General features: G+C 32.6%; 1 protein-coding gene across 4 annotated transcripts in view; it reads left to right on the top strand.

Annotated features, from left to right (window-relative positions):
* Positions 1 to 18,507, top strand: part of LOC129217196 (serine/threonine-protein kinase RIO3-like) — a 42,810-nt gene extending 24,303 nt beyond the window's left edge. For all 4 annotated transcript variants that reach the window (XM_054851461.1, XM_054851462.1, XM_054851464.1 and 1 more), the window contains 7 exons: positions 6,414 to 6,557; positions 7,831 to 7,958; positions 12,066 to 12,248; positions 13,305 to 13,464; positions 13,686 to 13,856; positions 15,296 to 15,427; positions 18,384 to 18,507. In XM_054851461.1, the coding sequence (XP_054707436.1) occupies positions 6,414 to 6,557; positions 7,831 to 7,958; positions 12,066 to 12,248; positions 13,305 to 13,464; positions 13,686 to 13,856; positions 15,296 to 15,427 (918 nt within the window). In that variant the 3' untranslated portion in view covers positions 18,384 to 18,507. The remainder of the gene's footprint in view (positions 1 to 6,413; positions 6,558 to 7,830; positions 7,959 to 12,065; positions 12,249 to 13,304; positions 13,465 to 13,685; positions 13,857 to 15,295; positions 15,428 to 18,383) is intronic.
* Positions 18,508 to 20,209: the final 1,702 nt, after the last annotated feature.

Genomic DNA, 20,209 nt, shown 5'->3' with positions numbered 1-20,209 from the left:
AACTTAAAATGCATAAATGTTTTCAAAAGTTGAAAGTCCCGAAGGCAAAGAAAATGATCTTTTATTTTTTACAATAGGATAAAAAAAAGCCATAAAGTAACTAATACTAACTTTTTGTGTGTTTATATAAAATAGTAAAGTACAATTTTTATGTAATACCATGCATTGTTTTTAAGACAATGTTGAAATTTGTAATTGTTTTTATTCAAAAGTACTGGTTTCACTAAATGCCATCCTAACTGTTTACTCATTTTGCAAACAATACAGTCGGATCCCGACTTACGTGAGGGATGCGTTCTATGACCCCTCGCGTAAGTCGAAATTTCGCGTTGTGGAAGAACGTATGTTCAAAAATTTTTTATAAGCATACACAATTATTTTAGACCTTTGTAAACACCCCCTGAATTGTTTCCAACCATTTCTTAACTATATAGTACCGTATCTTTCGTAAAGAACTGGCTTTTTACTGTATTTTAGAAAAAGAGTAATTATGTAACATACATTATGGTTATGAAGCACAAAAACCAATGATCAATAGCAGAGAGACATGAAATAAAACAGTACGGTACTTGCATTATGCACATTACAGTATTATATTAGTACTAAACAGTAGATATGATAAACTTAATTACAATTTTAAAAATGAAGAAGATGATAATTTATGCAGTGCGATCAGACTATTATCAGTTTTCTGACAGTGCATGCAAGTCAAGAAACTCGTCAGAAGAAGAGGAAGAAAGAAGTGATGATTCATCTTCGGCATTTTTAGTATCATCCCGTGCTTTTTCGGTGGATCACTCACTTTTATCAGAAAGGATGTTATCTTCGGTTGCCTTAGTTTTTCCTTCGCCAAAACAAATGCCATTGCTTTTTGAACTGCTTTACAGTGAATGTTTTCAGGAGCAAAGCCTTCACAATCATGCACGATATTCGGCCAAAGTTTCTTTCAACTTGCATTGGTTGTTTGTGTTTTCATGGCTGCTAATGATGTGTCTATGTTTTTCAGTGCAGAGGCAATTGTGTTATTACGTACTATTTCCAGTACTCTTTTAGGTTGAAATTTTCAACACTGTTCATTGCTTGCACAAGATTTTGGAGGCCCGCACTACCTTGTATAAAGGACTTAATAACGTTGCCGTAATAACGCTTGGGAGCCATTCTATCTCATCAACGTTCATATGTAGAATGAAAAAAAGTAAAGAATTGAAGCGGTTATGTGTCCGAGTACACTAATTCAAAGCGAAACATTATAGACCAGCACAGTGTGTGAACTTCAGCTTTCTGTAATGCTAAAGGAAAGTAAGTCCATTCATGAAACCAATATTTAGTTTCAATGAAACCCATTCTAAGGCTCCACGACTCCTTCCCAAAAAAAGTCGTATTGCAAGCAAACAATTTACGTCACAAAAAAGAAAAAATTATTCATGAAAAACTCGCGTTATAGCCGTTTCGCGTAAGTCGGATCGTGTTGTAGCGGGATCCGACTGTATATGCATATCTAAATATATAAAGGTGAGGGTGTTTCTTTGTTTGTACCCGATGGCCAGAATACCCCATAGCACCTACAGCCCTGAAACTTGGCACAAAATTCGAACGTACCCCTGCGGTCTGCACTTCAAAGCCCAAATTCTAAATTTCTAATTAGTTTTCATAACTAACTAATTATGCTGAAATTTCACGTTTTTTTGCCTAGTTAGGGGGTAAAAAATCCCCCCCACCCCCTAACATTATATGTCGTTGGAAAAGCTTTTCTTTCCGAACAAGATGATGTTTGTTCCATTTCTCTCAATTAATTAGAACAGGAGATATAAGCGATTCTAATTTCAATCTTAATTGAGCCAATTTTCAAGGCTAAATTTGATTTTTGTTTCTGCAGTGGTAGCATCTTCGGTATATGGTTGCGTTCGGATAGTAGAACCGGTGAATTCTTGATTTGGTTATTGCGCAGTTTTCATTTTTGTTAAATTCATTGTGCGAATGTTAATTATTTTTTAAATTTGAAGTCATTTGGCGATAAAACAATTTAGTTACGGATTATTTGTTAATTTTGCAAAATATTTTAGATTTCAAAGGATTGCATTTAGGTTTTCAGAGGGTGTTCATGCATTTCAGTTAAAAAATAGGATTACTGATTATTTGACATCAGATAGGGGGGGGGAGTTATTGTTTTTTTATTCTAGAGGTTTTTTTTCCTTTTCTCAGACGATAGCTTTTCTATAGTTAAATTTTTCTTACGAGGTGCGAGATTTCCTTTTTGTCCTACATGTGCCGAGTTTTTTAATTGTGTTGTTTTTTCAGCTTTAGATTTGAATCCTTTTTCGTACGGAATACAGAATTTCCTTTTTGTCCTAAATGTACCGTGATTTTTAATCATAATTGCTTATAGGCCAGAGTTTGTTTCGCTCGCTAATTGGATAGGTTTCTGCAAGGCTGTCACTTTCGCAGGACGTTTCGCTGTATCTATTTTATATTAAATATTTGCGTACTTAATTTAATTGGCGAACAGGGATGAGATTTTTCCCGCTTTTGCCGGAATTCCGGCTTTTTCTGTTGGCTTTTTAAACGTTTCCTCTTTTTCCTCCTTTTTTTGCCTCTTTCAGGCCTTATTTTTCTCAAGAATCGGGAAAAAAATAAGATTTTTTAAAATTTTCGGTTTTTGATTTCTTATTTATTCTATTTTTTCCCCTTGAATCTTCATCCTCTGCGATATATGCCAAAAACGTACGTTTTAGAACCATGCCAACGACGTCAAACACGTGCTGCGCCGAAAGTTGCATTCCTCGTTTGAGATTTCAGTCTTTTTGCATCCTGCAAGTATTTCAGTTATTTTTTATATTGGTTGGTTTTTTTCTATGTGCTACCTTCTATCTGCTTATTTTATTCATCATTTCAATAATATTTTTATTTCTTTAATTTATTTTAGAAGAAATGCAAAACTGTATCAAAAAATGTGGTTTAGCACCCACAGTCTCGAATTTTTTTGTAACTTGGCATGATTACTTTTTTTGTGTATTTAAGAAAGAGTAAAAAATATTTATGGTGAATCTCAAATGGTTTAGGCTTTACAACCTGTTAAAAGTTTTGAGATTTAGGCAGCTGCAAGTTGTTCTTTTGATTCCGAAATCGTATTAGAAGTTTTTAAAAACAAATTTTGGGTTCCAATGCAAGGAAAAAGATAACCACTCATTTATATTCATATATATTTATTTATTTTCAGTTCTTACTATGAAAAGTATGTTCTACCATATAAAGAAATTTTAGATTTTTCTCTGCTGTAAATTTTTACTTTACAAGCAGACCTAATTTTAAAATTTATGGTCTCACTCGTTTAACACTATAAACTCAAATGTTTTTTAATGAAAAAAATGTATTTTTCTCTAACAAATATGAAAAATTGACACTATTGTGTGATGCAGCCAAGATTGACCTCTGGCTCCCCCAACCCTTTGTCATAGCTGCCAAGTGCTCCGTTTTTCCCGGAGTTTCTCCGATTTTTATTGCGTACTCCGAAAATCCGATTTATTCCAAAAAACTCCGTTTTTTTGACTTTGCTTGTACACTTTTCGATTTCTGAGGAAAAAGAAGAAATTTCCCTATCCTGGAAGGTAGGAATTGTGCACAAACTCAACAAAAGAGGAGGCAATTTAATGCCTGGAAGCATTAGTGTCAAGATAAACACTGAGTGGGAGCGCTAATCGATCAGAGAACATCGTTTTTTCATTGAGCATTTCAGCTACGTGCAAAACATAGCCGCCATGTTTGGTCATTCAGAAGATGGAAGTAGACGACGCTTAAGTGCTTTTATTTTCAAAGACAAAGCAGAATTGGGGGTTTCTTTTAACTGCAAACTAATGAAAATCAGCAAAATGTGCTGCAAAATGTTTTTTTTTTGGTTATTTTAAGTAATTTTATTGAGAAATGAAAACAAGTATACTATTTAAAATTTCATCTTATCCCTATTGCTTTGAACACGAATGTGCTAAAGATTCTCAATTAAATTGTAGTTTCATGGAGATTTTTTATTTTCAAATTATTTTCATGCAACAAATTCAAAATTTTATATCTGAATTTTTGACTTAGTCGCCATATTTGGTCATTTGCGAGATCTAAGTACACAAAACTCTTAAAGTGGCCACGTTTTCAAAATCGGAATTAGATGTTTATTGCAATGCAAACTATTGAAAATAATGCAAAATGGGCTTTTTTTTTTTTCGGAAAATTCTTAATTTTTTTCTTGAAAAATGAAAAAAAAAATTTCTTCAGAATATTATGTTATCCTGATTGGTTTGGATGCTAATGTGCTAAAAACTGTCTATTTCATCTAAATTTTAGTTTTTTTTTAAGGATTATTAATTATTTATAATTACTTTTAATGCAACAAATTCAAAAATCTATCATCTTAAATTTTTTGCATTGTTGCCATGTTTGGTCATTTGCAACATGGAAGTAGACAAGACTATTAATAGCCTAAGTTTCCGAAAACAGAATTGGTTGTTTGTCTCAATGCAAACTATTAAAAATAACAAATGGCAAAAAGTTATGGTTTTTTTTTTTTTTATTATTTTTTTGAAAGAGAAATTTTATCTGTATTTGATCCTTATTGCTTCGGAGGCTTTGTTATAAGCTGAAACCATTTCATCTAAAATGAAGGTTCCTGCTGACTTCTCATTTATTTATTTATTTTTTAAATGAATCAGAAATCTTTTTTAACTTGAATTTTCCATGTACAAAAAAAGTATTGAATGATCTATTTTAAAATATGTGAAGTCCTATTCATCTATTTTTTTCATGAAAGTTGTAAAAACTGCCCCATCTCCCCTCCAGTTTGTGTTTCAAAACTTGGTGACAGTTGTGGTTACTAAGTTTTTGGAGTCTAGTGGCCACTGGCCACTTAGAAGATTTCCAAGTCTTGACCTTTACTATGAAGTTGCTTTACTTCCAAGTATAAGAAGTAATCGTGTGTTTTTTTTTTTTTTAATAATCAATATGTTTTTATGCAATGCATTTTCAATACATGTAGGATATGTATAAAGGAATATTTTTAAAAAGGGTTGCAGTTTTATTAAATCAAACAGTAATCATGTTTTTTTTTTTTTTAATTTTCAATATGTACCTACGTAATGATGCTTTTTTAATGTAAAATATTTTTATCTTATACTTGGTTGTAGTTTTGTTGAAAATCTAACATGAAAATTCAGAAACGCATTGTAAGGGTGCTTAGAACTTATAGAAGCTTACGGTACAGAAGGAAGGTTTAGCACAGGCCATGATTTGGTGCTCCTATTTTAACCCTCATTGCTCCTATTTTTTCCCTTAAGTGCTCCTATTTTTTTTATCTTGAGGTTGGCAGCTATGCTTTGTTCAAGGACTCGGGGATTATAAATTGTTGCCTCTTTTTCAAAATTTAGATTTATTTAGGAATAAACATCCTTGCAAGAAAAGGTACAATGCAGCAAATTGTACAGAATTATTACTCATACTTAATTAAATACGTATTACCTTTAAAACTGGTAACTTAGCCATTTTTTGTTGAATTTTGATGCGGTTTTGGATATCATCCCTCTTATGAAATTTTTTTGGATTTCCTCCTTTTTGCTCTCTGACCACTCTCATCCCTGGGCGTAAAAAGGTGAATGACACAAAACGCAACTGGAAATAGGTATAGAAAATTCGAAAAAGATAGATATTGATTAATTAATACTGCTGCCAAATTTATTTAAACAGCCACCATAGGCGTCAAACTTGGTGTAAAAACAGAGGGGAGAAGAGTGGATTTCTTTATTCAATGGACTTCCTTTAGATTCTTAGCACGGGCATCGCCTTACGGGTACAGCTACTTTAAAATAAAGTAAGAATGAAAAAGAATATTTTGACAAGAAACTCGGAAATTCTGATGAGAACTACAAACTAAGCAAACTCCCTGCTTGTGTCCTCAGAAGCTGCTTTTCAGAGAAATTTTTCAATCATAGGTAAAATATTTCAATCAGAGGTTCAAATAAAGCATAATATAGTAACTAATAATACTGTATATATGATTCATTGCTAAGTATTACTGTCTTTAAACAGGACACAAAAATGCTTATTCTAAAAAAACTAGCAGAAATCTGACCGTGTACTTAACGTCCATTCAATAGATTCATTTCTTCCTTGGGGAAAAAACGTGTACTAAAAAAAATCTTTGTCTTTGGGGGTTTACATGTTCTGCTCATACGCATAAGAAACCGCCATTTCAACCTTGCACATATTAATGGCACGAGCATGCCTTGTGTTTATATGTATACTCTCTAGCTTAATGTTCCACGTTTCTTAATGCAAGAAGTATACTTCATGTGTGTTGTTATGTTTCATCCATATTTGTTTGTAGCTGTGTTAAGATAATTGCAATATTAAGCTTTTTCTTATGAATTTTTTAGCTGTGTCCTGAAATATCTACAGGTGATGGTGGAATGTTTGACATGAAGCTTTCTAATAATGTGTATAATACTTTAAAAGTTCATTCAACAACAGAAGAAAAAAGGAGAAACAAAATTCATGAGAAGAAAGATAAATCAACTGCAGTAAGTAAATATGCTAAAAAAATTCTATTAAGGGGTTTATTTTTTATTCAAAACAAATATTTAGATGTATATATATATGTGTGAGGATTGTCAGTCATGTTTCAAGGTCATGGGTTCTTTTTTAACCCATAACTCCCCTCTCCTATTGATTTTGATGTGTATGTTTCAAAGGCGCGAGGAAGGTAAAAACGCCCCCCAGAGGCCTTTGTTTTACATTATAATTGATCCTATTACAGTAGCATATACCAGGGCTGTGGATTCGGAGTTGAGAGTCAAAGATTTAATGTTCCAAGAGTCGAAGTTGGTCATTTTCCCTCAAAATCCCTGAGTCAGAGTCGGCTTTTTTCCCTCTGACTCTGCAGCCATGGTAAAAACTACTTTGACCAAAAGACCACATCGGGAAGGAATTTCTGGCTGTACTTTTGGTATGTCTTATGCAGTAATAGTGTTGATTTAATAAAATTCAATTGTAGGATCTCAATCACATGTTGTTGGGACTAATAAATTATTACTTTTAATTTCTTCAAAAAATTAAAAAAAGATAAGTGCATTATTAAAGAAAATAGAATAGAGCAATTAGTTCACAAGTTTTGTAGTTAATGTGAGTTTAAATACCTACCATCATATGTATGTAGTTAAAAGTGTATACACTCATACGGAACTCCTTCTCAGCATGCTGCCAATTAAATTTTGCAATGTTCCCACATAGAGGATATTAACTTTTAAACATACTCCTGACTAATTTCATGGAACCAGGTCCTAATAGTTGAAAATATTCAATCCAAAATGAAGGCCGAATTTTTTTTTTTTTTGTACTAAAGCAGGATAACACTTAATAGAGATTCAAGAGATTGCCACCACACACTTGTCATATAATGATGGCACCAGTTCTTTAGCTGCGACTGTTTTGCAAGGGAGATTGTCCCAAATTAGTAACCAAATAGCCTAGATGGCTATCTGCGGTTTGAAGCGTCTTGTCATAGTGCAATATTATTTTGAGCAAATGATGTAACATATGCCCGCCACTTATGGCTCCTGGAGCTTTATTTTCTGGTAGCCATTTTCAATAAAATGGTAGTCCATTGCTGACTGGCAACCACAAATCACAAGCTACCATTTTTCAATGCTAAAAATTTCTTGATTTACTTAGTTTCCTAAAGTATGAATAAGTTTTTCATATATTGAATATTTAATTTATAAAAAAAAGATTTTAAATTCATTTTATAAAATTATTTTTGTATATAATATGTTTCTACTTTCTTTTTCTGCAAAGGAAAAAGCTTTGGACGAGAAAACACACCTCATTCTATACAAACTTGTTAATAATCAAACTTTGGATTCGCTCAGTGGCTGCATCAGTGTTGGAAAAGAAGCTTGTGTTTATCATGCATGGAGTGGTCTGTAAGTTTGTTTTAAATCAATTTGTACATTGGTTAAATATAATTAAAGTGTTTTGTGTGATGATATTTATTTTACCAATTTTTTCCTGTTATAATTTAAAACCATTGAAGATGTTTTGTAAACTCATTGATTGATTGTTTCATATACTTTCTCTTTTGGAGCAGTTTGTTTATTTATGGTGAGGAATACTAAAACTTTAACCCCCCCCCCCCCCCGCCTCTGGGGTATTACTACTGATGTACGAATGTGGAAAAGGCATTTAAAAGACATTTGCAAAGGGAAAAACTCCACTGATAATATAAAGTGCATTGCAACATACTCTGCTTTAAAAATGTGAATTTTACATGCATGTTAGTTAACATGTGAAACTTTTTCGAATAAAAGAATATATTTTATATAAAATTCGTTAAAAAAAATATTTTCGTTACACAAAAAAAAAAAAATCTTGCCCTTTTCAATTAACAATAATGATACATTAGGTTCATCATAACTATAAACATTTATCATCATGATATTTATTAAATCTCAACCAAGACATGTAGAACTGTACTGACAAGCAAGACAATGTATTGAACAGTTTCTTTAAAAGCTTAAGCATGCTGATTTTCGTAAGTTAATCACTACACTAACATAAAGTTTAGTTAATACATCTAAAGGTAGGATGTAAATAAATACCTTTGTGCTAAAAAGTAAAATAAGAAATATCAACTACAAAAAGCACAATTGCAGATTACTGCAGAGATGTGTTTAATAGTTACGAGGAACGCCTTTTTTGCAATGCAAAAGAAATGAGCTTATGAATGACAAGATGTCTTCATAGTTGAAATCAAAACATATTTTTCTTACTTATTTTGTTCTGATATTTATGTTATACTTTAATAAAACATGTTTTAATGATAATTATGAATAACTCCAGGACTAATTTTTTCTACAATTAAAAATTTGATTTTATTACGACCTGTGAAAAAAGTTGTTTTATAAATTGTAAAATTAGTGTTGATGTATCATGTGCTATTAGAAATTAATCTTCTCTTTTTTTTTTTTTTTTTTTGTGGTACATTTTATGCGGAAAAATTAGTATTTTGTTCTTAAATTGTGCATCCTCTTCTAACTATTCATCATTATATAAAGATAATTTCCCCCAAAAATTTTAATTTTTAAAAAATGTTGTAAGTTGCGTAATACATGTGTCGCAACGACAATGCATCAGTCAACAAAAACCTGCCTTATTAGCTAAAATATTTTTTTATGCATAATAAACTTTTTTTTCGTTTATTTTTCATTGGTTTAATTCAGCGATTCCCAACCCATGGGCCGTGGGCCGCGAAAAGCCTGTTATTGGGCCGTGGACACTGGTCAAGAATCTGAACCAAGCTAAATTTTGGAGTATTAACTTCCGTTTTTTGCAAAAATTCACTTATTAGATATACCATCACTCAAAAACTCTCTTGCTTATCGCCAATAAAGAACTTTAAGACTGAGATTTTTCGTATTTCTTTGGAACTTTCCCTTATGATTGAAGATGAAATATAATGAATCACAAGCATCTTTAATGTATATTGCCAAAGAAACTAGTATTAGCTTCAAGCTCCAGATTAAAAATGCTCCTTCTTTGCTGAACTGGCATGACTAACTAGTGAATTGAGGCATAGGCAAATTTGGGCTCTGAATTCTGGGGGTGCAACAAAATTGGGGGAGGGGGGACAGGGCTGCCAATGGTGACTAGAGCTATTAATTTGACCAAAAGGCTACTAGGGTGGTTATTTTAGTCAAAATATGGGCATAAACTAATATTTTGCATTCAATTGTATATAAAAAATGGCAACTATTTCAGTAAATATAACTAAAATATGTAAAAACACTGGGAATTTTTCTTTTTTTTTTCCCCTAGGAGAAAAAAATTGTTTAATAAAAAAAGATGAAAAGTCGCTTATATAAGTTTACTCCTTAGTCACCAGAGGAAAAAAAGAGAAAGTTTTGCAGCGTTTAATTTTTTAAAACAATCATTTAAAAAAGAGGGTAAATGAAATGTCGCACACAGTAATGACCAGGAATGTCATGTTCATATTTCTATACAAAAAGTTTTGTTTTCACGATTGCGATTTTTTCAAAGGTATCGTTTTATGAGTGCGATTTTTGTAAAGGCTTAGTTTTTGCAAACGCGATTTCTCAAAAAAGTTTGTTCCCACTGCTACTTCTTTTCCAACTTTTTTTTTTTGGGGGGGGGGGGGGGTAATTTCTTGTATCCGTATAACACATTTACTAATTGAAAACAAAAGCTAATTTTCACTCAATTGGAAATATCACAAATGCGGTGCTTCTAGCTCTTTTTATACAGTCTTTTACTGTTATATTTAATTACCAGTCCGACAACGAGAAATTATGTCAGAATGTGTCAGTATCAGTACTCGTTTCTCTAGTGTTTATTCAAAAGGGTTGGGCTAAAGTTTGGAAAATGTTTTTTAAAGTTTTCTTTTTCAAGGGTTGTTTAGAAAAAATTTGCTTCACGTACAGGTATATTCCACTGCTGTTAGTGGTGTCTATTCATTGAAGTATCATTGCATTTATATGACATAAATGCTATTTTTAAAAAAAATGGGGGACTATTTTAGAAACTATTTTCTGCATCTGGTAACTATTTTGGTGACTATTTTTCTTATTAAAGGCGTATAAAGCAACTATTTTTAGTAGCAGAACACAGTGGCAACCCTAGGGGGGTGGGTAGTCCCGACGATAAACTGGAGGACCACCTTCCTTTGGAAATTTTTGAAAATTTACAGTAAAAATGATCTTTTTTGATTTAAGAACGATTTTATAGCACTGTTTACTGGAATGATGTGTAAGGACTTAAAACAGTTTTTATCGTTTATGAGGAAGTGTATTATGTGCCATGGTTTCAAAGAAAAAGAAATTGTAATGATATACCAAAAAATACTCAATTACAAAGTACACAATCATTCTCAAATACAGCACTGAATAATAATTAATTTAAGAAATGTGTTAATTTAATGCATAATATTATTATTTTTTTCTTTTTTTTTAAAAATGGATAAAAATACTTTTTAATACGTAGCACAATTTCTCTCGCACTGGCGATGTGTGGTGGCCGGGTCACATAATAAACTGCATATTATTATTGTATTTTTGGGTTTGTTTACAAGTAAATTTACTTGCATTGTAGCTGCAGAAAAAGTATAAGTTGTTTCACTAACTTCCTGATGAAAACTATATGTTTTTTTCAAATAATTTTTTTAATTAATTAATTTATTTATCTTGAAAATACAACCAAAAATATTGAAAATATTTTTGGTTGTTCAACTTCAAGTGCCTCAATCCGCCTATGAATTGAGGCACTTGAAGTGCTTTTCGACTACCAACTTATTTGAATGAGACTTTTCTTTGCAGTTAAATATATATATATATATATATATATATATATATATATATATATATATATATATATATATATATATATATATATATATATATATATATATATATAGAAATGCATTAAAGGTTGCGAATTATTTGAGACTAAAAGTATCCAGTTTCACTCCAGATATCAACTTCCTCGTTGAGGAAAAGCAATGCCAAAAATCCCATGGAACTTTACCTTTGGTGACTTATTTTTGAGTTTCCTTGCTACTATGCCAGCTAAGTGAATGCAATAAAGTTATTTTCTTCCTTAAAAATTATTTTGAAATTTTTTTTTGTACAGTATATTTAGATTCGTGATGCAACATAAGGGGAGAATGGAATTAACATCTCCAGAACTTTAGTTTTTAACTCACTTTCTGTCCTAATACCGTATATTATTTAGACTTAACGATAGTTATGAACAGCCCCCACCCCCAAAAAGTAAAATTTTGGCTGTTCAAGTAATCTATAGTATAGTGGACCTCAATCGTGTTTTCTACAAAACTGGTGGGCCGCACAATCAAAAAGGCTGGGAAACAGTGGTCTAATTTGATGCTAAGTTCATTAGACACTGCATTTACAACAAAATAATGCAAACATTGAAAAATTTTAATGTATTAACTTTAAAAAGGAGTCTAACTAAAATTTGTGTGTGCCTAATTTGTGAAAGTATTTCATATTTTGTTTCAGGCCAGAAGAAGAATCAGTCTCAACAGAATTTGCCATAAAAGTTTTTAAAACGACACTGAATGAATTCCAGAACCGGGACCAATACATCAGAGATGATCATCGTTTTAGATATCGTTTTGGAAAGCAAAACCCAAGAAAAGTAATTCACATGTGGGCTGAAAAAGAAATGAGAAACTTGCAAAGGTATATTGATTTCTTTTTCATTTGTTCTATATGTATCACAATTGGTTCCTGTAGAGTAATACATAATAACGTATACCTAATGTATGTTTTTTTTTCATTTAATACAGTTTTTGCATGCAGTCCCTTCAAAAACTCATAGATGTTTCATATCAGATTTTTCAGAAAAAATATTAATTTCTTTACTTGTAAATTCTTACCTATTTCATATTTTGTATGATTTGTTGGAAACTAAAAAATTTTTTGATAAATTTTGAATGCATAAATGTATGTCCTTGGTAGCAAAGTATTACATTGAAACTCTAATAAAATCATGTGTATCGCTCATCATTGTTACATTTATTGTTTTTTAAATAGCAGCATATTGTTACATTTCACTTTAATTGGAAGTTTTAGACATATATGGGCAAAGCATAGATCAGATTGTTGCAATTTCGTTTTTACAAAACACCACAATTTTCACAGGATGCAAAACACACTTAGTGAAAAATATGTGTCTTGCATCCCTTGAAAATTGTACCACTTAAGTTATGGTTTTGAACACTCAAAATGTAGCAGGTACCTTGTATATAACTTTATAAAAATGCCTTTATCTCAAATATTATTTTGTCCTGTGAATTGCTTCGTAGAAAGCTTTGATTGCTTTCATAAGGAAAACCCTGTTTCAAGTTATTTTTCACTTTTATTAATTAGTGAGATTTGAAATTTTTAGATTAGTAGCTGTAAATTTTCAGAATATTTTTACTGTAAAGCTAAAATGCATCAATATCATATCAATGATTTATTTCTTCGATTTTAATCCAATAGCCCAGAACAACTTTTTATTTTTCTTTAACTAAACAAAAGAAACATGAATATCCTTCCTAAGGATCACATAAAAGCAAAAATTTAGATGTAAACTTGATTCTAGATAATCACTTTTCTTTTTCTTTAAATTTTTGTTATGAATTTGGTTGTAGTTCTTTTTTTAAATAGTTGTAGATTCAATCAAAATGAAAAACAAAGTAATTATTTTGCTAATATAAAATCGAATGTAATTTTTATCTACCTTATCACTAGGATGAGACAAGCTGATCTTCCTTGTCCTGAAGTTATTGCTTTGAAAAAGCATGTTTTAGTCATGTCTTTTATTGGGAAGGAAAGGTTACCAGCTCCTAAACTGAAAGATGTTGATTTGCCTTTTGCTGACATGACCATTTTGTATGAGCAGACTTTGGAAGTAAGTGTAGTTTCTTCTAAGTTAAACTGCAAACAACTTTTCATTTAGTACGTAAAACTGCAGGTTTTAATATCTAGAACTTCAGTTATTGTAAAAAAAAAAATTTCAGTACCAGAAGTGCTTCAAGTCAACTGTAATTTTGATGTATTGTCTAAAGTCATGCATTTATTTTGAACATTAAAGTTTTTATCCTGTTATAAAACAAAACATTTATTTTTTAGATTATGTGCAATTTATATACCAAGTGCAAACTGATTCATGCTGATTTGAGTGAATATAATTTATTGTGGCATGATGACAAAGTGTGGGTAATTGATGTTAGCCAAGCTGTTGAAATCACTCATCCCCTTGCTCAGGAATTTCTACTGAGAGATTGTACAAATATTACATCAGTAAGCAAATTTTTAAAAATATTTTTATATTATGCATTTTAAATAATTTTTTCTTTTCTTTTCACTGTAATAAATTTCAATTGTGGTGAAATTCTATGTTAATAAATGAAATAAAATAATTTTTGCAATTTTTTTTTCTTTTTTAAACTGAAAAGTGTTTCAGCTTAAGAATTTATCAACAGTGTGACTAAAAGTTTTATTACACACTCAAAGGCCAATTAGCTTAGTCTGAAACATGCAATATCACGATTATTTTTTATTAAAAATTAGTGAACTTCTTTTTTCAAAAGGAACAAGAAAAATTACGCAAAAAATCAGACCCCTTTTAAAATGTATCATTTCAATATTAGGCTGTCTATAAGGGCATAAAATTTGTAAAACCTAATGAGGCTTTCCTCCCCCCCCCCTTTTTTTTTAAGGGACTGGCAAAACAGAAGAAAGTTCTGATTGTAGCGTTCAGGATTCTTGCATCCTGAATAGATCATTTACTGCAATGAAAACTTAAACACCAAATCTAGCCAGACACCATAGCTATACTGCAGTGCTTAACGCAAAAGTCGTATCTGCAGCTGAGTTCAAAACGAGAAAACATTATAGTTAGGTGAAATATGTAACAAAGTACCACATGGTGACCATAACTAAATTTTGATAAAAAGTGCAAATATGACTTTTGTGCTTAGCAACATTGGCACCCATATAGGGGGGTAAACACAGGCTCAAGCCCCCCCCCCCCCAGAAATTAGAACAGCCTTGCCTTTAGTACTTTTTCTTTGCAAAAATGTAGCAACATTTCTTCACCAGCCATAAAAGAAGAAGTTATTAAAAATGTCAAACATAAATAACTAATCTGTATTGAAATTGGTTACCATGGGGAAAATATCTGAGCCTCCCCCCCCCCCTTCCCTCACTTAAAATTTTGCATATGGGCAAGCATGCTTACCACAGAAGTATAGTCTATCCTCAGGGCCGGATTTGGAAGTGTGGAGGCTCCGGGGCAACGAAGGAGTGGAGGCCCTAATCAGGGTTTGAAAAGAGCATCATATTTTCAAAGATATCCAATACTTTGATATATATCCGAATATTTTGATATATATGTATATATCCAATATTTTCGACCCGTGAAAGTTAGGATATTTTGTTGAAAAAATTTTTATTGTGGGGACCCATTTGTTGTGGAGGCCCCGGGGCAGTAGCCCCTCCTGCCCTGCCCTAAATCCAGCCCTGTCTATCCTTAAGATGTCATTTTTAGGAAAAACTGAATGATCATGTTCGATAGATTTTACTGTATTTAACTTTAGTTGAGTGAAAACATTTTAATGAACTGAATCATTCGAAAGTGATGAACAAACTTTTAATGTATAACTCAAAATATTTATCTAAAGCTATTGCTAGAAAACTATTTTATTTAAGATGAATAACATGAAAAGTTTTCCTTTTAGTTCTTTGAAAAAAAAGGTGTATTGAATGTCCATTCAGCTGAAAGTTTATTTTCTGAAGTATGTGGCCATCCACCAAAAGTATATGGGACATCTGATGCCAAAGTATCCCAAACTGTGCCTTCTGAAAACTAGGTTTGTATTTCTTACCATTTTAAAAAATGTTTTTTTTTTTTTAGTTTTTCAATTTGATGTTTTTTGAATGCATTAAATATAAAATGACCATAAGTTCTGGTTTTCAATGGGAAATCCTGTTTTAAATAGTCTGTATTGTTGTCCCGGGGAAAGTTTCTGAAGGCCAAAATATCCTGTTTTCCAAAAGAGAGTAGAATAGAGAGGTGACTTACAGTGACAAACTAAAAAGAAAAAAAAAAGCTAGAGACTCGATCAGTAGAAATAGTTGGAGTGATACAATTAATATTTTCAATGCTTTGTTTGTGCCCTAATGTAACCATAGTAATGGACTTTTCTCTTATGTTCAAGTTGTAGACTGAAAAAAAGGGTGGAGGGTGGGGGAGTTGCAGGAGAATAAAATCCTCTCTCCTCTGGATTCTGAAATATAATTTGACAGTACTAGGGGGCTATCGCCCCCCTGCTCGCTATCGCTCGCCAACCCCCGGAACTGCTTACGCAGTTCCCTGTGGATCGCTTCGCGATCCATGCTCGCTTCGCTCGCTCGCTGTATGCCAATACATTAGCCTAGCTAAAATTTTCCGTAAAAATTAAAGTTGGTAATTGCATTTAGGTCACCATCCATTTAACCAATATGAAAATTACGTTCATAATGTTAATTTGTCTGCTTTAGCCAGATTTTCGACAGTTTAACTTTGCTGTATGTAAGATGACTGCCTTGGCAATGTGCACAACTTTACCATTATAGATACAAAAGTGTCTGTCATTGCTTTGGAGAGATTGCACTTCTACCTGTTGGTCCGCGGAAGGTATTTTATTTCCCTTCTACCACCCATTGGAAAACCAATGAAGGCATTCCCCTATCCGCCACCTGGGGACGCGCCCTCTAGGGGTTACAGGCTCCCCCGAGGGATGTATTTACATTATTTACACTCTTATATATTTACATATTTACACTCTTATATATTCTAATCTGAGAAAACTTCCTCATATACACAATTAAAAATGTCCCGTTTGGGAGCCACAACTGACACTGCTTCAAAAGATCTTGTTCTTGATAATGCCACATAGAGCTGGCCATGACTAAAAACAGGCTCAGAGAGCACCAAACATATTTTCTCAAACGTTTGTCCTTCTTGTTGTTATTCTGAATCCTTGCCACGTCACGAACAAAAAATGGTTTAACTAAAAACGCGAAAACTCGCCAAGGCTACTTTGCTTGCACAATACTAAAACTACTATAACCCTAAACAAATTTGGCGAAACCTTTCAGCTGAGAATAAAAGGAATAAAGTAAATTCTTTCTCGGTTATTCATTTTGAACTGAACTGTCGTACTGAAGCAGAGAATAGACGACGCTCAAAGCGCCTACGCGTTCAAAACAACATTGCCGATGAACATGATTGTGGAGCAATGTGTGAAGAATGCGAAATTTGTGGTGCTCTTTATTGGCAGAAAGAGCGTAATACTGCAAATAAATATACTAAATGTTGCCATGACGGAAAGGTGCGGTTACCGGCATTGTGTGACGCACCTGATCTGTTGAAGGAACTGCTGACTGAAAATTCCCCAGCCGCTAAAAATTATCGGCAGCGAATCAGAGAATACAACTCTGGAAATGGCTCGTCTTAAATTGGATTCAAGAACGGTTTCCTGCCTTCTTTGAGCTTTTCTTTGCTGATTAAGGTTGAAATGGGCCACAGCCCGACTCAAACTCATCTCAAAAAAAAAAAAAGTTCGTTGAGTATTCTGTGATTCAAGATTTCAAAACAACGTAGAAGTTTGTTTACATGATTTATCGGCGAAGTGTTGCCAACAGAGGTTTAGAAATTCACCCCTTCATTTGCCGGCACGTAAGAGAATTATATATATAGATAGAATAGGGCTGGCCATCAGTGCATCACTAAAAATCAGTATACACTACATCATTAAATTGGTTTAGAGTTAAGGTAGTGGGAAGGAAAGGGATGTAAGTGAATGTTTTAAAGTTTTGAGTAAAACATTTAAAGTTTAAATCCTGGTAGGGTTTTAATGATTTTTTTCCCTTCTAAATGCTGTATATTAATATTGAAGAGTTTCGTAAAAGCCTGCAAATTTCTCAAATTTCACAATTATCATTGACACTCATTAAGCAAAAAGAAACTTGTCTTCACATAAACAGACCCCAAAGTGGTTTTCGAAGGGAAAAGGGTAGAAAATAAGGAATCAAAAATTAAAAAAGTAGGAAAATTAGGAAAAAAAATCACCTAAAAAAGGTCTATCCACTTCTTTATTGTTTCGTTAAAACAGTAGGACTGAAGTCGTGGCGATAAAAAGAAAAGTCGCAGAGATAAGAGATAAACGCAGAAACGGTAAAAAAAATCACTTACGAAAATTTAACTTTTAAGCATGCAGACCCTTCGGCGTTCCTTCCAGAAATTACTGTAGTCTGTCAATAAAAAGTTCAGGATCCGCTTGTTTCTTTTGTTTTTCAAAATTGAAATATGCATAAAATTATCGGTGCGGCAATTTAAAAATAAGAATCATTGCACAATTAGAAGTGCTATACTAAAGAAGGAAAAAGTAGGAAAATAAGGAGAGAGCTCTAAAAAATAGGAAAAAGTAGGAAAAATAGGAACTCTTCGGGGTCTGCATAAAGCACTTCTCTAACAGAAGCACTCACCACTCCCTCTAAAAAATGACACACACAAGCACAAATTATTGGGGGGGAGGGGCATGGAGTTGGATCCAGTGACTCTTAGTGTGCAGATTAACCTTGAACCTAGTTAATAGTTCATTGTGTTAATGAGGATTTTCCCCCCTTTCTTTCCCAGTTTTATACTGATAGATGCAATAACACTATTAAAATGTAAATTAAGAGAGTTGTAACTTTGACTCTATCCTGAATTGTTGTCTTTGTTCCAATTATAATTACTTTATTACAATCATATTAATAAGTACTGTACTTTTCCTTTTGTAGGTGTATTTATTTTCTTCAAAATCAGTGTTATCTTTTGGAGTGATGAAGTAAAAAGCTTTGATTTAGGTGGAAAATGTCAACTTTCTGTAACTTTCCACTTCTCAATAAATAATGTTAATATGTATTTGTGTAAATTCTTTTTACTACTGAAATTTCTGGCAGCAAATCAACAAAACCCTTGACCCTTTTTGTAAAACTACTAGACTTGCTTATTCCACCCTGCTAAAAGAAAAAATAAGTCATGGAATGGTTGTGATATGTTATTTTAAATGTGTACTTTTGTCTTCCTTTCCATGGGTAATACTTCAAAGAATGGAAATTCTGCACCAATTCTGATACATTCTAATTTAAAATGACCAACTGCTATTGTGTTAAAAGAAAATAAATAGCATTACATTCAGTTTTCCCATTGAAAGCCAAAAGGAACAAATAAGTAGAAGAATTACAAAAAAAAAAAAAAAAAACTTTTTAAAAATGAGCTTCAATGTTTTGATAGTACAATTACATTTTTGGCAACAGTTGTTGCTCTGCCATGGTTTCTTGCAGTATTTTACTATGTAAGTTGACAGGTGCGAATCTAGAGTAGGGAGGGGGCGGGGTGACCCCGCCCCCCTTTCTTAAAGTGACCAAAAATAGTTATTTTTTGGGACTTGAAGTTGAAAAAATCGTCGTATACTCTTATTTTGGCACAAAAATGACATGTATGCTCTCCCCCCCCCCCCCCCATTGCTTTTAGAAATGATCCCCTTCAAAACTAGAATGGATCCGCCCTTCTAAGATAATGACGTATGAAATTCCATCATTAAGCAGGATTTGCATCTCGAAAGATTCTCCTTTGATTTGCATTTGCGTGTTCCCGTTGTGATTTATACCTTCTAGTAATAGAATAAATATTGAACTAATGCATTCCAAAGCAGTTTCAATGAGTTAAGACATGCTCTTTACTAGAAATTGTTTCTCCTTCTAACATTTTTAGGAGATTATTTAGAAGATTGAAATAATTTTCATGAATTTTTAAAGATCTCTACTACTTGAACTCAATTTTTGAAATTTTCGCCTTGTATTAGGAAAAACTTATGTTTTGGAAACATTCCGAGAAGAAAAATAAATCGTCTCTCAGAAATACACGATTAACTATTTCTAAAGTTGATACAAAAAAGAAAAATTGGTAAGACTAAATCAATTCGATCATTAATCGCCTCTGCTGATTATCAACAGCTAATGAATCAGTAATCAGCCAATTTGCCCATCCTTATTTTCTACCCATACCTTTTCCCTTTATTTCCATGTTGCTCCTCAGAGAAAGTGGATTTGTCTATGAATATCAACTTTTAGCCAGCACTTAAACATAAAATTTTTGAAAAATTCTCCCCAGAATCCCTGCAAAACCAGAAGTTGGATCCAATTCTGGCTGCATGTTAAGTGGTGCTTTCAATACTGAAAGTATTTCAGCCCCCTCCTTCCCCATGCATGCCATAAAAAAAAGTTAATTTGTGCGGAAATGCGGGTTTGTTTTAATTTTACTTTCAGCAGAGTATAGTCTTGAATATAGGGTTAAAGCAGAAATGGGGGAGGGGGTAATTTTTCGAAATTAGTTCTATAAACATCATTTTAAACTGAAGCCGGTTTGGGGCCTTCGCTGAAAATGCTTCAAATTAGAAAACCTAAAAACCGAGCAGTAAGGTCATCTTAATATCTCCAATATTAGGGAATGATAGACCAAGGCAGAAATTAAGCCTTGGATACTGGTCTGAAGGTTTAATTCATGTTTTTCTGCATATATTTTACAATTCCACTTCATTGCCATAAAAAAAAGGTTTTAAAGC

This window comes from Uloborus diversus, chromosome 2 (assembly GCF_026930045.1).
Source record: "Uloborus diversus isolate 005 chromosome 2, Udiv.v.3.1, whole genome shotgun sequence".
Taxonomy (NCBI): domain Eukaryota; kingdom Metazoa; phylum Arthropoda; class Arachnida; order Araneae; family Uloboridae; genus Uloborus; species Uloborus diversus.
This window is presented reverse-complemented; position numbering and strand designations above follow the sequence as displayed.